This window comes from Coenobita brevimanus, chromosome 102 (assembly GCF_032717465.1).
Source record: "Coenobita brevimanus isolate Jiangsu-jjx chromosome 102, ASM3271746v2, whole genome shotgun sequence".
In the NCBI taxonomy this organism is placed as follows: Eukaryota; Metazoa; Arthropoda; class Malacostraca; order Decapoda; family Coenobitidae; genus Coenobita; species Coenobita brevimanus.
The window spans coordinates 19250429-19264177 of record NC_137055.1 but is presented as its reverse complement, the minus strand read 5'-3'; the positions used below and the strand labels follow the sequence as shown (position 1 = coordinate 19264177).

Here is a 13749-nt window from a genome sequence, read left to right as displayed (position 1 = left end):
TGGAAAATATTCTGAAAAGGGTTTATAAGAATTATTCAAATTACGGTACATCACACTGTCAGACCTTTGGCTGCATTCACGCACATTGAACACAAAGCCCTGCGCAGCTCAAAATCGTTGTTTAATCCTGAAGCCTCTGAGATTCGAGGAGAGGAACAGAGGACAGAAGTAGTAGTATCAGTGCTTGAATCTAAGCGGCTTCAGGTTTTAACTATGTTTATGGGCTGCGCAGGACTTTGGATACTGAATATACATAAATCCTCTGCCTCCCATGATGTATCTTGTGATACATTAGCTCTACAAAGTATCAAGCAGGAGGGAGACGATAATATCCTCAATGAACAATAAAGCTCGCAATGTTCCAAGAAGATTATCAATTGTCATTTGAATATTTATATGATAACAATACTATCTGAGAAGAGTCCCATGAGTTGGGTATGAAGCATCCTCATGAAGGCAAATTTACCAACTTGGCATGAAATCATTGCAAAAACCACCGTCTGTGGTGCAAGACTGCCTCGCGCGAAGTTTGCACCGATGCTTTTTGAAGCAAGTGCACGTTCTTGCTGCCATACGGCGATTATGTGCCCACTAGGAGATAGTTTTCAAACTGGGGAAGTTAGGTGTACCTTTGTGAACTCCTTTAATACAAGAGGCCATTCTTAAGCTGAAGAAAGTAGTCTAGAGGTATTAAGAATAAAAAAAAAATCACAACGTGGAGGTCGATCACGGTCCTGGTTAACCTCTTGAAAAACAGCAACATGTTTTCAAAGCATCTTTGTGAACTCCTTTAATACAAGAGGCCATTCTTAAGCTGAAGAAAGTACTCTAGAGGTAGGAAGAATAAAAAACATCACAACGTGCAAGTTGATCACGGCTCTGGTTAACCCCTTGAAAACAGCAACATGTTTTCAAAGCATCCATTTATCCATCCATCATCCAATCCTACATTGCCCCATGAGGAACGTAGGAGCCCAGGGCCAGGCAGTTGGTCCCGACATTAAGATGAGAGTGACCAGTCTCAATCATCCCTGAGTGGCATTACATGAGGAATCAACCCCAACCACCCCTACGATATAAACCATCACTGGCTCAATCCGATTGGAGTGCAATAATTACCCACTAAACCACCAGGCGCCAAAATTTGGTCATATGGTTACCACCCAGCGTAGTAAATGGTTTCCTGGTGTTCAGGAAACCATTTGGCTTGTCATTCAGTGTAGAGTCACCCACAGGCAGAAGGAAGAGGAAAGAATGAAGGAAACAAGGACAGAAGAGGGAGTGTAAAGTCACCCGTAGGCAGAAGGACAAGGAAAGAATGAAGGAAAGAAAGACAGAAGAGGACTGGAGGAAAGAAGGATGGAGGAGAGGAAAGGGCAGACACCCAACAGCAGCACTACATCGAGTGAGCGGATGGTGAGTGCCCCCACCCACCACTTTTTCATAATAATGATATTTCCAGACGATTATATTCAACTTGGAATAGCATCTGGTGCTGAAGGGATGTCCGACTAATGTCTCTAACCCACCCGGATCCAATATATCTCCATCCATCCATCCATTGCCAGACGCCATGTATCCCAAACGGGGTGGTCAAGGGCTTAGAGTTAATTGTTTTACAGGGAGGGGCACTAATCCTCCAGCAACCCCACTTGACACGTAGAGAGATAGCAAAAAGGTACAGCTGACGACTCCTACATGAGTGGTTAAGTGAACGCTTGGCCAGGCACGATCCACTAATAGAACTGGTAATGAGGATGGTCGACCCTATTCACGTTAAATTCCGCTCGTGTTATTACCCTTCACTTCGGACGTTAACCTAATTGCCTTAGAATGTGGGAAAAAGAGCACTCATCGCCTACGAGAGAGAGAGAGAGAGAGAGAGAGAGAGAGAGAGAGAGAGAGAACTTTGCCATTTTAACAACTTCATGAACTTCAACTGTGTTCATGGCTACACTTAAATATACCTCCTTGTAGTCAGCAGGAGTTTTAAAGGATCTGTTTCAAATTTTCAGTTTTTTTTTTTTTTTTCGCATTTGTTAGCCATTTCAAAAGAGTTTGTTGTACTTAACGACTACTTAGCAGAACTTGAGTGAGACTGATGTCCTGTGTGAGTCTTGCTCTAATGGTTATATGTAAGTTCATGATAAAGACTATCGTGTATTTGTTTTTTTTATCACTATACCGATTGCGTTTTGTAACGTGGCATGAAGGCTAAACATAGTTCCTGCACGAGACGACATTATCATCTATTAAATATGGACGGTGGGTGTTAAAGCCGAAGTGGTGACATTAGGAGGTGTATGATATATCACAGGACAACTTTGCCTTAGGGACGGGCTGTGAAGTCTATGCCCAGAGTTGGACACACACACACACACACACACACACACACACACACACACACACAACGAGGGATGATCAGACGAAGAGATAAGTTTCACAAAAAGTTTTTTTTTTTTTTTTTCATGGTAGAAGAAACCATAGGCAAATTAAAAATTACACAGAGAGCGCATACCTCCGCCATTGCCACTGCCGTTTAAAATGATCCCGAATCCGAGGATATAGGATCCGAATCCGGATCCAGATCCGCCTCCAAATTTAATCAATTCTTTCTTGGTCCGAAGCCCACCATTTCACAAAATTTCATTGAAATGTATTGATAACTTTTGGAGATATTGTGCGGGATACTCTGGATCCGAATCCGGCCCAAAATTTAAGCACTTATTTCTTGTCTCATGGCTCACCCTTCCACAAAATTCCACGAGATTCGTTCATAAATTTTTGAGTTATCCGGCTAACAGGCAAACAAACAAACAAACCAACGGGGGATAAAACATAACCTCACTGGCAAAGGTAAAAAGTCCGCTAGATTGGTCTGTTAAAGAAAAAATAAAATTAAAAACCAATTCATTCGTCCACGAATACGTATCACCCTACATTACTAAAAAAAGAAACAAAAAGTCAGTAAACCTCTGGTTATCAGAGGCATAACATCACGGCTTTGCTGAAACCGAAAATAAAGTCTTAGAATTTTGTTGTTTACTCCTACTGAGTTAAATATCATGCTAGCAGAAGCCTGAAATCAGTGGTATTATGCTGGTGAAGGCTATTGAGTATAGCAGGCTTTGAAGAACTTCTATTATATCCCCTTCAAATAGCAGTTCACTTCTTAGAGGGTACTATAAAGAAAATGATGAATAAAGATAAGCTAAATGAAAAAAGTTAGGAGGGATTTTTTCTTACAAAAATCTCTGGCATTCTGAGGCACATCATCACAGCATCGCCAAAATTATTGACAAACAAGAATGACTAAAAAGTTTGGATACAATTTGCCCATGTGATAATCATATATTTTGGGAACAGCCAGACACACACAAACACACACCCAGGGGCAGATGATTACATTACCACCTAGCTACGTGGACGGTAATAACGTAGGTGCAAATTAAAGACTGTTATTTTAGAGATGCATGGACTCACTGCATTTATAGGATTTGGGGTCATAGGCAGTAGGAAATACAGAAAGAGGAAAGCAGTTCCAGAGTGGACCTCTTGCATACCAGAAGGAATGGGAGTAATGCCTAACTCTTACTTAGAAAACTGGACAGAAAAGAAATGAGAGTTTGCTGCTACACAGGTGTTAAGTGCCTGCCACAGTGGCGGAGGGGTGCAAGCAGATCATAATTCATAGAACCAGTGACCATCGAAGTAGTAATAGAAAAAAGGATAAGGATACAACAGTGTGGTGATGAGACAGAGGTTGAAGGGAGCCAGTAAGAGAATGAGAGTTGATGAGATGAAAAGCCTTTGACTCCAAACTGTGAAGAAGAGCTGTATGTGGGTAGCCTTGCCACACTTGACAACTGTACTTTTCACCTGGGCAAATTAATCCCATGCATACAGTCAACAACTGTTCAGGGGTAAAGAGTGCATGGATTCGGCTAAACAAACCTAATCTCTTGGACTCCGATTTCTGCAAGAAAGGTAATATGATTTTTCCAAGATAAATCTCGAAAGAAAAACATTCCAAGTATGTTCAGAGATGATGCAAGATTGAATTGGATATTGTAAAAAATTAGAGGATGTTCCTGTAGATTCTGATGGGTCAAAAGATGCAAGAACCGAGTTTTTGATGCATTAAGAACAACAAGATTATTTTGTGAAGGGTGGAGTTATCGGTATATGAGTCGACAGGGTTAGTTGTACAGTTTATTAGTTCACTGATGAATTCAAGGAAGAGTGTTTGTGACATGCAAGAACCCTGAGGAACAGCACTATTGATAGTTTTAGAAGTATATTGGCCATCTACAATAACAGCTACTAAAAGACAAGAAAGGAAGCTAGACAGAAGAATATAAACCGTAAGAAGGCTGTTTGGAAATTAAAAATTTATGTCAAACTCCATCGAAAGCCTTTGAGATTTCAAACCCAATGGCATGGCTTTAGCCAAAGTCGTGAAACGAGCCTAACCAGGAGTCTGAAAAGATGGTGATGGGCATGCCAGTGGAATGCCCCACGCGGAACTCGTACTGGCAGATGGAAAGAAAGTTGTGATAGGAAAGGTGTTCTAATTATTTTCTTTCAAAGAACGGACTTAAAAACTTTAGAAAAAGAGGATGTTAAAATGGGAGATAATTAGAGGACTGGGAATGGTTATGTTTCCTTCGGATAGGTTGAATGAGAGCAAGCTTCATGCAAGAAGGAAATGTACAACCGCCAGCACAGATAACTGTTACAGTGGCTGGCGCGTTTTGGTAGATGTGGCACTGCTGTGTTTGCTGACATCGTAGCTTCAGAGTATGAATGGATTGGCAAACTCCATTATTACGATCAGATCACGGAGTTCGAGATTCCCCTTACACAAAGGTTAAAGTAGTTGGTGTAAAAAAATATATCTGCATTTTGCTTTTATACGAAGTATAGTTGCACCATTTATCATGTATATATTTAGATGTGTATTATTCACTGGATAGGTGTGCCACATGTAGTTCAGACTGAGTGAAACATGAGTGCAATAAAGTACTTAGATCAGAATGCGTATTGTTATGCCAGCAAGTTAAAGCTAACATACAGCAGCAAAGCAAAAATGAATATACAGTGTGTTACATATAATAATGTTTTAGCTTAAGTAGTCATGTATAAATATCAGGCATGGAGGCAGAGGGAGTTAGTACGGTCCGAACGAATCCACATTATCCTGATAAAGGTCGACTCGGATGATCGTTCATGTAAATATTTATTTCTGGACTTCTGTGCATTAAAAATGTATGATGACTGAAATGAGTGTGAAACTAGTGCTGGTGTTACAGAAATCGTCTTTCATTCACTCTGACACACACTTCCCATTCTTTCCCCTGTCTCTTGCACACCTTTTACGAGTCCCCCCCCCCTTCTCTCTCTCTCTCTCTCTCTCTTTCTCTCTCATTCACAGCAAACACATCCACAGTGCGCGCATCCAAAGTGTATGAAAAGCTTATTCTGTTATACAACTTAGATACATGTCCAATTAATGCACGAGATATTGGATTGATTTGTGCAACGTATACTACATGTATTATACTAGACTCTGTATTAGATTGTCAACATATCACAATGTATGGGTTGATAGGATTGTTTAGGTAAATGATCTTAATATTACCTACAGGCTGGTGCAGTAAAGTGTAACAGACGACAGGATAAGATCTTAGCAAGAACCGAATGTAGCATGTGTGCTGTGATGTTTTGCATGATAGGCCATAGCTGATTTTCCGATCATACCTGTTCATATATAGTATACTAATTTATATAAACGTATATGCACATCTGCACCAAGATAAATGAAAAGAATTGTAGCTCGATGCAGGGACCAACCCCTAAACATCAGAGCTGTGCCCCCTCCCACACACCACTCTCCCCAGCGTCACTGTCTCCAAGTCTCCTCAGTTCTGCCTCACTGACAAGTAAGATATATATTTCTCTTGTCGCATAGGGAGAATATGACATGCCATTCTATGAATGCAAAATTGTTTGCTAATAAAATAATACTCACTCAATCTACGTTTTCAATTGGCGTCAAACATTATAATGTTCATTGTGTTGTTGGTGTTCTGTCAGCTGCGTTGCCAGGTTCAGTACCAATACACGTCATGTGTGTATGGCCGCTGGTAAAAGGACTGTGGCCAAGTAAATATTGCATGATATTAGTTACGTGCTATGTTTACTGTTTACATGTGAGTGGCATGTGTAACATTGTTTTCCTGACATTAAGACAAACAGTTGATACACGGTGTGCATTCTCAGCATGCTCATCGACATGTGTGAGTATGTGCATCTGTTTCATGTAGTCGGGTAAGTGACGGTAAACATTAAGTAAAACGGGCATCCTCGACGTAGAAACAGGGCACCTCTTACAATAATCATGAAGAGATACCACATGTCACATACCCTGCAATACTGTAATGTCATTAGGAACAGCTGTCATATAAAATGTCCTCAACATTAATGATGTATGTTTACATGTAATATGAAATATATTTTCACATGTAACCTCTTGGCTGATAACATCTATTAAAAGCCAGAGTTACAAAGGGCAGAAATCACGGTTTAACTTGGAGTCCGTCACTGAAGCAGAGTTGTCAGTTATGTGTGATGGCTGCTGAAACGACCCCATATCCATTTGCATACTATTACCGCTTGTTCACATAGAGACCGTAAACTACTCCCTTAAATATACTCTACATAAATATCAGACCACACTGAATGATAAGAGCGCCCTGTTCAAATATCAAGGACAAGGTGGCGACTGTGTAAATGCTGTAATACATAGACTTACGATTATAACATACTGCCACGTCCTGAGCTTATACACCGGGAATTAGGGTGACAGTTATTTTGTCCACCACGTAATAAAATAATCGATAACAATAGGGTTCAAAAGGTTTATTCATTTATTCGCAATGCTCTGCTCTGTAATGGGTCCATCCACCCTCCTTCTCAATGACCTCACGAAGTCTGCGAGGCATAGAGGACACGATATTTCTCACAAGGTGTGGTTTCGTGCGAAGCATATGCCACACGCGCTTAACATGGGCCATCAATGCGTCTGTTGTCCTCTCTTGCTCTTGCTTCCACATATTTACCATATTCGCAGTCCTTTGTGGGTGTTCCTTTGCTGCTTGTATTATGATCTCATCCTTCTGACGTACCGTTACCCGAGGACGGGGTCTCCTGCCTGTAAAATATCAAGCAGTAGTTCAGACACAGGCATATTCATGTTCCATTTTTGCATTACTGGAACTTAACACAGTGACGTTATTTAAACGCAGTACCTGTAAATACACTTTCATTGTTTAGTAACTACTCTGGTCTATTGTGGCTTAAACAACCACAAATAATGACGTTGTAGCAGCAGTGAAAGGTCAAGAGTGAAATACAAGACAGGAAACTTAGTAAAATTGTGATTTAATGGTTGCAGCGACAAAATACAACGGAACACTTAAAACATATCTGAACCAGTATTGCACAATGATCCAACAGCAGCAAGTTGCATTTTATACACCCATGTTAGTAAGATCTTGACTTTCCTTCCATCGTCTGATCTACTGTACTTAGCGACAGTCGTAGGTGATATGCCTAGATGGCTGGCAATGGCCCGAATACTGAAGCCGCTGTCTCTGGGCCCGACAATCTGGCCTAACAGTGCCACTTGGCTGTCTCTTCTGTTCATGATAATAGGCTAACACGGTGTGCTCTGGTAAACCCTGTGGTGTTCGGAAATCACCTCGGGGTGTCCATGATTGGCTGTCGCCGACCCGTCAGATCCGCTGTGATTGACTACCGTCATGATACCGTTAACACTACCGCAGTGGGCTATTACCTGATAACCATCAGTATTTTTTATGTGACGTTTGTCATTTTGCGGTGTAATGGAAATGATGACATCATATGTATCAGAGATAGGGAGAGATAAGGTAACACATGCTGATTGTTAACCTAAGAGGTAGTGTTACAATGGGGGAGGGAATTTGAGGATGGATATGAGGTACTGTAGAAATGGGGGCAGCTGGGTTGTTAAGTGTTTGTTCCCTGTAATTAGCAACTACTAATTTGACTGAACAAGGAACACAGGAGCATAGAATATATTTATATACCTGGTTAGTATTATGAAACTTCAATAATACGAACCATTACCGAGATGTATCAGCTATGGGCTATCAGGCAAAACATCACAGCACACATGCTACATTCGGTTGTTGCTAAGATCTTATCCTGTTGTCTGTTACACTTTACTGCACCAGCCTGTAAGTAATATTAAGATCATTTACCTAAACAATCCTATCAACCCATACATTGTGATATGTTGACAATCGAATACCGAGTCTAGTATAATACATGTAGTATACGTTGCACAAATCAATCCAGTATCTCATGCATTACTTGGACATGTATCTAAGTTGTATAAGAGAATAAGCTTTTCATTCACTTTGGATGCGCGCACTGTGGATGTGTTTGCTATGAGAGAGAGAGAGAGAGAGAGAGAGAAGGGGAGGGGATCTAGTAAAAGGTGTGCAAGAGACAAGGGAGAGAATGGGGAGTGTGTCAGAGTGAATGAAAGGGGATTTCTATAACACAAGCATTAGTTGCACACGCATTTCAATCATACATTTTTAATGCACAAAACTCCAGAAATAAATATTTACATGAACGATCATCCGAGTCGACCTTTATCGGGAAAATGTGGATTCGTTCGGACCGTACAAACTCCCTCTGCCTCCATGCCTGATATTTATACATGACTACTTAAGCTAAAACATTATTATATGTAACACACTGTATATTCATTTTTGCTTTGCTGCTGTATGTTAGCTTTAACTTGCTGGCATAACAATACGCATTCTGATCTAAGTACTTTATTGCACTCATGTTTCACTCAGCCTGAACTACATGTGACACACCTATCCAGTGAATACTACACATCTAAATATATCCAGTTTAAGTGGTGCAACTATATTTCGTATAAAAGCAAAATGCAGATATATTTAATATACAGGCTACTTTAACTTTTGTGTAAGGGGAATCTCGAACTCCGTGATCTGATCGTAATAATGGGGTTTGCCACTCCATACTCTGAAGCTACGATGTAAGCAAACACACGTGTCACATCTACCAAAACGCGCCAGCCACTGCAACAGTTATCTGTGCTGGCGTTTGCACTGTACATGTGGACAGAGATTGGTGAAAGAGGTTTACCTTGGCATGTGTAAGTACTGAAGCACAGTTCTTGAGGACAACATGAGGAATCCCATCTGGCGAGTGAGGGCAGAAAGTACGTCAGCTAAACAAATATTAAGGTCAGTCATGAAGAAATCAGAGAGGGATGTGATGAAGAAACAACACCAGGATCATCTAAGGTGGAATTGGAGGAGAAAGTCTGAGCAACGTATTCTCCCTTTTCAGCAAAAGAAACCGCTGCAGAGCCATAATAGTGGAAAAGGGGTGGGAAGGATGATGAAGTATACTGTAGTTGTCAAAGAGGTTTTTTGCAAGGTGCCAGAGGGGATGGGAAGAATTTGAGTCAGAGAGTTCAGGGCACTTAGTACAAATGAAATTATTCTTAGCAATCAGAGAACAGATTTAGCATGGTTCCAGGCAGACATAAAGGTGATTAAATTCATGGGTGATTTGGTCCTAGTAACTTTTTTGAGGTGTTTTAAATATCTAGGGTCACATGTTGCTGTGGATGGAAGAATAGATGCAGAAGTGAAGTTTAGAATAAATGAAGTAGGAAAGGTGCTGGGAGGAATGAAAAAAGTGTTTAAATGTCGTTCGCTTAGAATGGATGTAAAGAGAAGGCTGTATGAGGGTGTTGTGGTACCGACTGCATTATATGGGGCTGAAACATGGAATATGGGTGTAGCAGAGAGGAAAAGTTTGAATGTAATGGAGATGAGATGTCTGAGGAGTATGTGTGGAGTAACGCGCATGGATCGAGTGCGAAATGATGAAGTGCGAAGGAGAACTGGAGTTGTTCGGAAGATGGCTGGTAGAGTTGAGCAGAGGGTGTTGCAATGGTTTGGGCATATTGAGAGAATGGATAATGAGCGATTGGTGAAAAAGATAACTAGATCTGATGTGAGAGGTGTAAGGCTGAGAGGAAGACCACGAATAGGATGGATGGAGATTGTGAAGAGATCGCTGGATGCGAGAGGGATGTCTGTTGAGCAAGGAAGAGTGGCTGTGCGTGACAGAAATAAACGGAGAGAAATTGTGAATGAATAAGTGATGACGCAGCCCTGAGGGGATATTCTCCCGCATTTGGTCGGAGCAGCTAGTCAGGTCAGGTGCGGGTAAGGGGATGGGTCTGTTATGATGTGGCAGGGGTAAACCAGTTCTGCTGTCGGGCCCTGCTGCGGATGTCACTGATTGCATTGCGCAGTTGACCCTTGTGCGGTGTGGTGCGGTGAGGATCTGTCCGTTCTCCCCTTTGGGGCTAAGATGCGAATGAATGTGTTTGAATGGATGAGTAAATGGAGACTGAGACGTCCTGTCTCGGCTACCTCCCTTTCCTTGGGAGAAGCAGCCTAGGTATATAGATAGATAGATAGAACTTTTGCAAGCCTACTCCTTGTAGTGGACAGCATTTTAACAAGCGTGATCAAATCAGGATTTTCTTTTCCTTCTTCACAGGTTAAGAGAAAGGAATGTAGTCCTCCATGCCTGAGAGAATAACTTCTGTAATACACGAGACACACTCGGATGGCTTTTGGCCATAGAAGCAATAATCATTCCAGGGAAAATAAAACAAAGTACTGCCTGAGGGCTTCCCAATCAGCATCTCCAAAGTGCCACTGTCACTGCTTCTTGAAAGGGTCCACAGACTTTAGTGGAGAGACACGACAGGTTAAGATGATAAGGTTGTGAGTGGAGGAGCCAAACGGAGAGATAAGATTAACAAAATAAGGAAAAGGATTAGTTGTATGGAAAAGGTCAAGTATGGTGGAATTCTCCCCAATATGGTCAGGAATTCGGTTAGGGCAGCGTTTCTCAAACTTTTTGTCTTCATTCCTCACTTGTGGGGAACTTAACATTCTCGTGGCCCCGCTCCAGTTTTCTCTCAAGCCCCTCACAAATAATAATGAAAACCCCGTTTTGGTGCTCTCTGTTTAAATGCTTACAACTACCGATATGAATGCCTATTTCTTTACTTATCAATGGGATGAATGACACTGCTAGCATTCAATCAGTCGACTGATTCGAGGTTGGGTCATTGATGTTGCATATCTCATATCTTACACTTACACTTAAGTACATTTGGCAGACCAGTCGAGATGACAACTCTATGCTGCACTCTCAGATAGCAGACTATATGATGGCTGTGGCTGTGGTGCGGATGGGTCAAACTTAAATCCTGCATTCTCCCAGTGGTCATCCAGATGCTTCTTGAACAAGCTGATTGACCTAGTTTTGGCAACTTCTGATGGGAGTCCATTCCACATACTGACTGTCCAATAGTAGAAACTATTGCGTTGTACACCGAATTCCCCATCAACAGGACGATGCTGGAATAACTGCCTGTTGTGCTGACAGCTTGGTCTGTCCGGGGGCTTGAAGAATGCTGGGAGTATTTCTCTTTCAGAGATGCTGCAGTGCTTCCAGAGCTCTATCACATCCCCTCTATGCCTCAGTGTTGGTAAATTTAGGTACTTGAGTCTTTCTGTATAGTCAAGATGTCCAAGTCCATCCACCAACTTGGTAGCTCCTATTTGTAAATGTTATGTCTTGTTTTCTAGGCTCTTGCTGATGGGTGACTAAACGGCTTGTGCATATTCCAGGTGGCTTCGAACAAAGGCTGTGTATAGTGGTCTGAACATGCTAGGACTGAGGTGGGAGAAGACATGTCGAGCAAGACCCATCCTTCAGTTGGCCAGCTTAATCTTTCCTAGAATGTGCTCTTCACATTTCAAGGTTGAGTCCACAGTTACAACAAGGTCCTTTTTCTGATTACACAGTCTCCAGCTCATATCCACACATTGTGTAGCGGTCAGCTTGTATAATATTCCCAAAAGCTCCCAGGATTTAGCAGCCACTTCCCGAATGAACTTTGCATCATGATTAGATCACTTGCTCATGAGAGTCCTGACGGCTGGTGATTTGTCGGAAAATTTTTATATAATCTGCAGACATGTACGAATTTGAGTCTATCGCCTCAGGGAGGTCATTGATATATATATATATATATATATATATATATACTGTACATATATATGTATATCTATCTATCTATATATATATATATATATATATATATATATATATATATATATATATATATATATATATATATATATATATATATATATATATATAATAAAGACGGTGGGCCCCAGGACACATACAACCGGTTTTGACGTTTACTTTTTGTGTAGAAGGGTGAAGAAAACACATTCACAAAAAATGTTGTGGAAAATGGGAAGAGAACCCTAAGTTCGATTTCATTAGCTTTTGAATGTGGCTGATTCATGAAGCACAAGAACACAATAAAAAATTTCTCTTTATAAATGTCTCTAGCAGCAGAATAATTCTTGAGGTCGAGGAATTCGTCCAGAACATTATCGGGAATGGTAGCAATATGAAGTGTCAGAGAGAGGATTCCTGCCAGGAATATTAATAAATTCATTGAAAAGTGTGAGTAATTTCGGATGAATCAAACAATAAATGAGTGAGTGTGGTGAGCAGTCATGTGGTTTGTTTGTGGATTCATTGCTTTGTGAGATAGCAATATGAACTGACGTGTGACGTGTGATTCGTTGTTTTAGTTATCTGTTTTGAAGCCTGGGTTCAGTGCTCCATTTAGATTTCTTATAGTTTATCTCTCATAGTTCCAACCCACGAGCAGGCAGTCTCTCCCTCACTTTTATGCATGGTCATGGAGAGTGTAGATGTCTTTTATTCTGCTCTCTCCTCTAGCTTTGTAAGGCTGACTCATTGGCATTATTATTATTTTTTTTTTCACCCTTCTGGTGACTGTAGGATAGTTAGTACTCATTTACCTCCCTTCTCTGTTAGTTTGGAACAGTAGGTGTTTGTTTCTATATACTGAGATTACCTTGCTTGCTGCCCATGGAGGGTTCCCCCCACTGATCGCTCTGGGGAGTGAATAATCACGGTCGAGCCTTCCTGGAGTGGTTTGAGGGGGCAATTTCAGCCTTAGGTGTTTGGTCCCGGTGTGTTTTGTCCCTTGCTCGTTTTCCTTCTCCTTCCCACTTCCCCCATTAGGGGGAAGTGGTCATTATGGCGGACTCCCCTGCCGCCTCCCCTCCCTTCAGGGGGGGAGGTAGTCCTGATGAAACCGCGACCGATAGACGGGCTGACTGCCTCCAGACTGAGCGGCCCCAGACACGTATCCCCATGGACATCGCTGTACATAACGCCCAATTTGTAACCCTACATGCTCTAGGTTCCACTCCCTTTCATCATTGAGAAAGTGATTGATAGCTGCCCTGGGGAGGTGGAACAAGTTAAAAAACTTGCAAATGGAGACCTCCTGGTAAAATCTGTCAACTCCTCCACAACTATGATGTCGAGCCGAGGATCCCACATTATATGAATTCCTGCAAAGGTGTCATCACCTGCAGAGATCTCATGGTTATGGAAGGGGACGAGATCATATGGGAAGTAGCTCAGCAGGACATAATAGATGCCCGATTTAAAACTCAATTTACGGAAGGCATAAGGACGAAAACAGTTACGATAATCTTAACTTTTGGA

General features: G+C 41.5%; 1 protein-coding gene across 1 annotated transcript; it reads right to left on the bottom strand.

The window, feature by feature from the left end:
• Positions 1-11318: 11318 nt before the first annotated feature.
• On the bottom strand, positions 11319-13103 carry LOC145415411 (uncharacterized). Its single transcript, XM_080284694.1, has 2 exons — positions 13088-13103; positions 11319-11740 (listed from the first exon to the last, which is right to left on the bottom strand). Exons 1-2 carry the CDS (start codon positions 13101-13103, stop codon positions 11319-11321), a joined length of 438 nt encoding a protein of 145 aa, XP_080140820.1.
• Between the last annotated feature and the right edge of the window lie 646 nt (positions 13104-13749).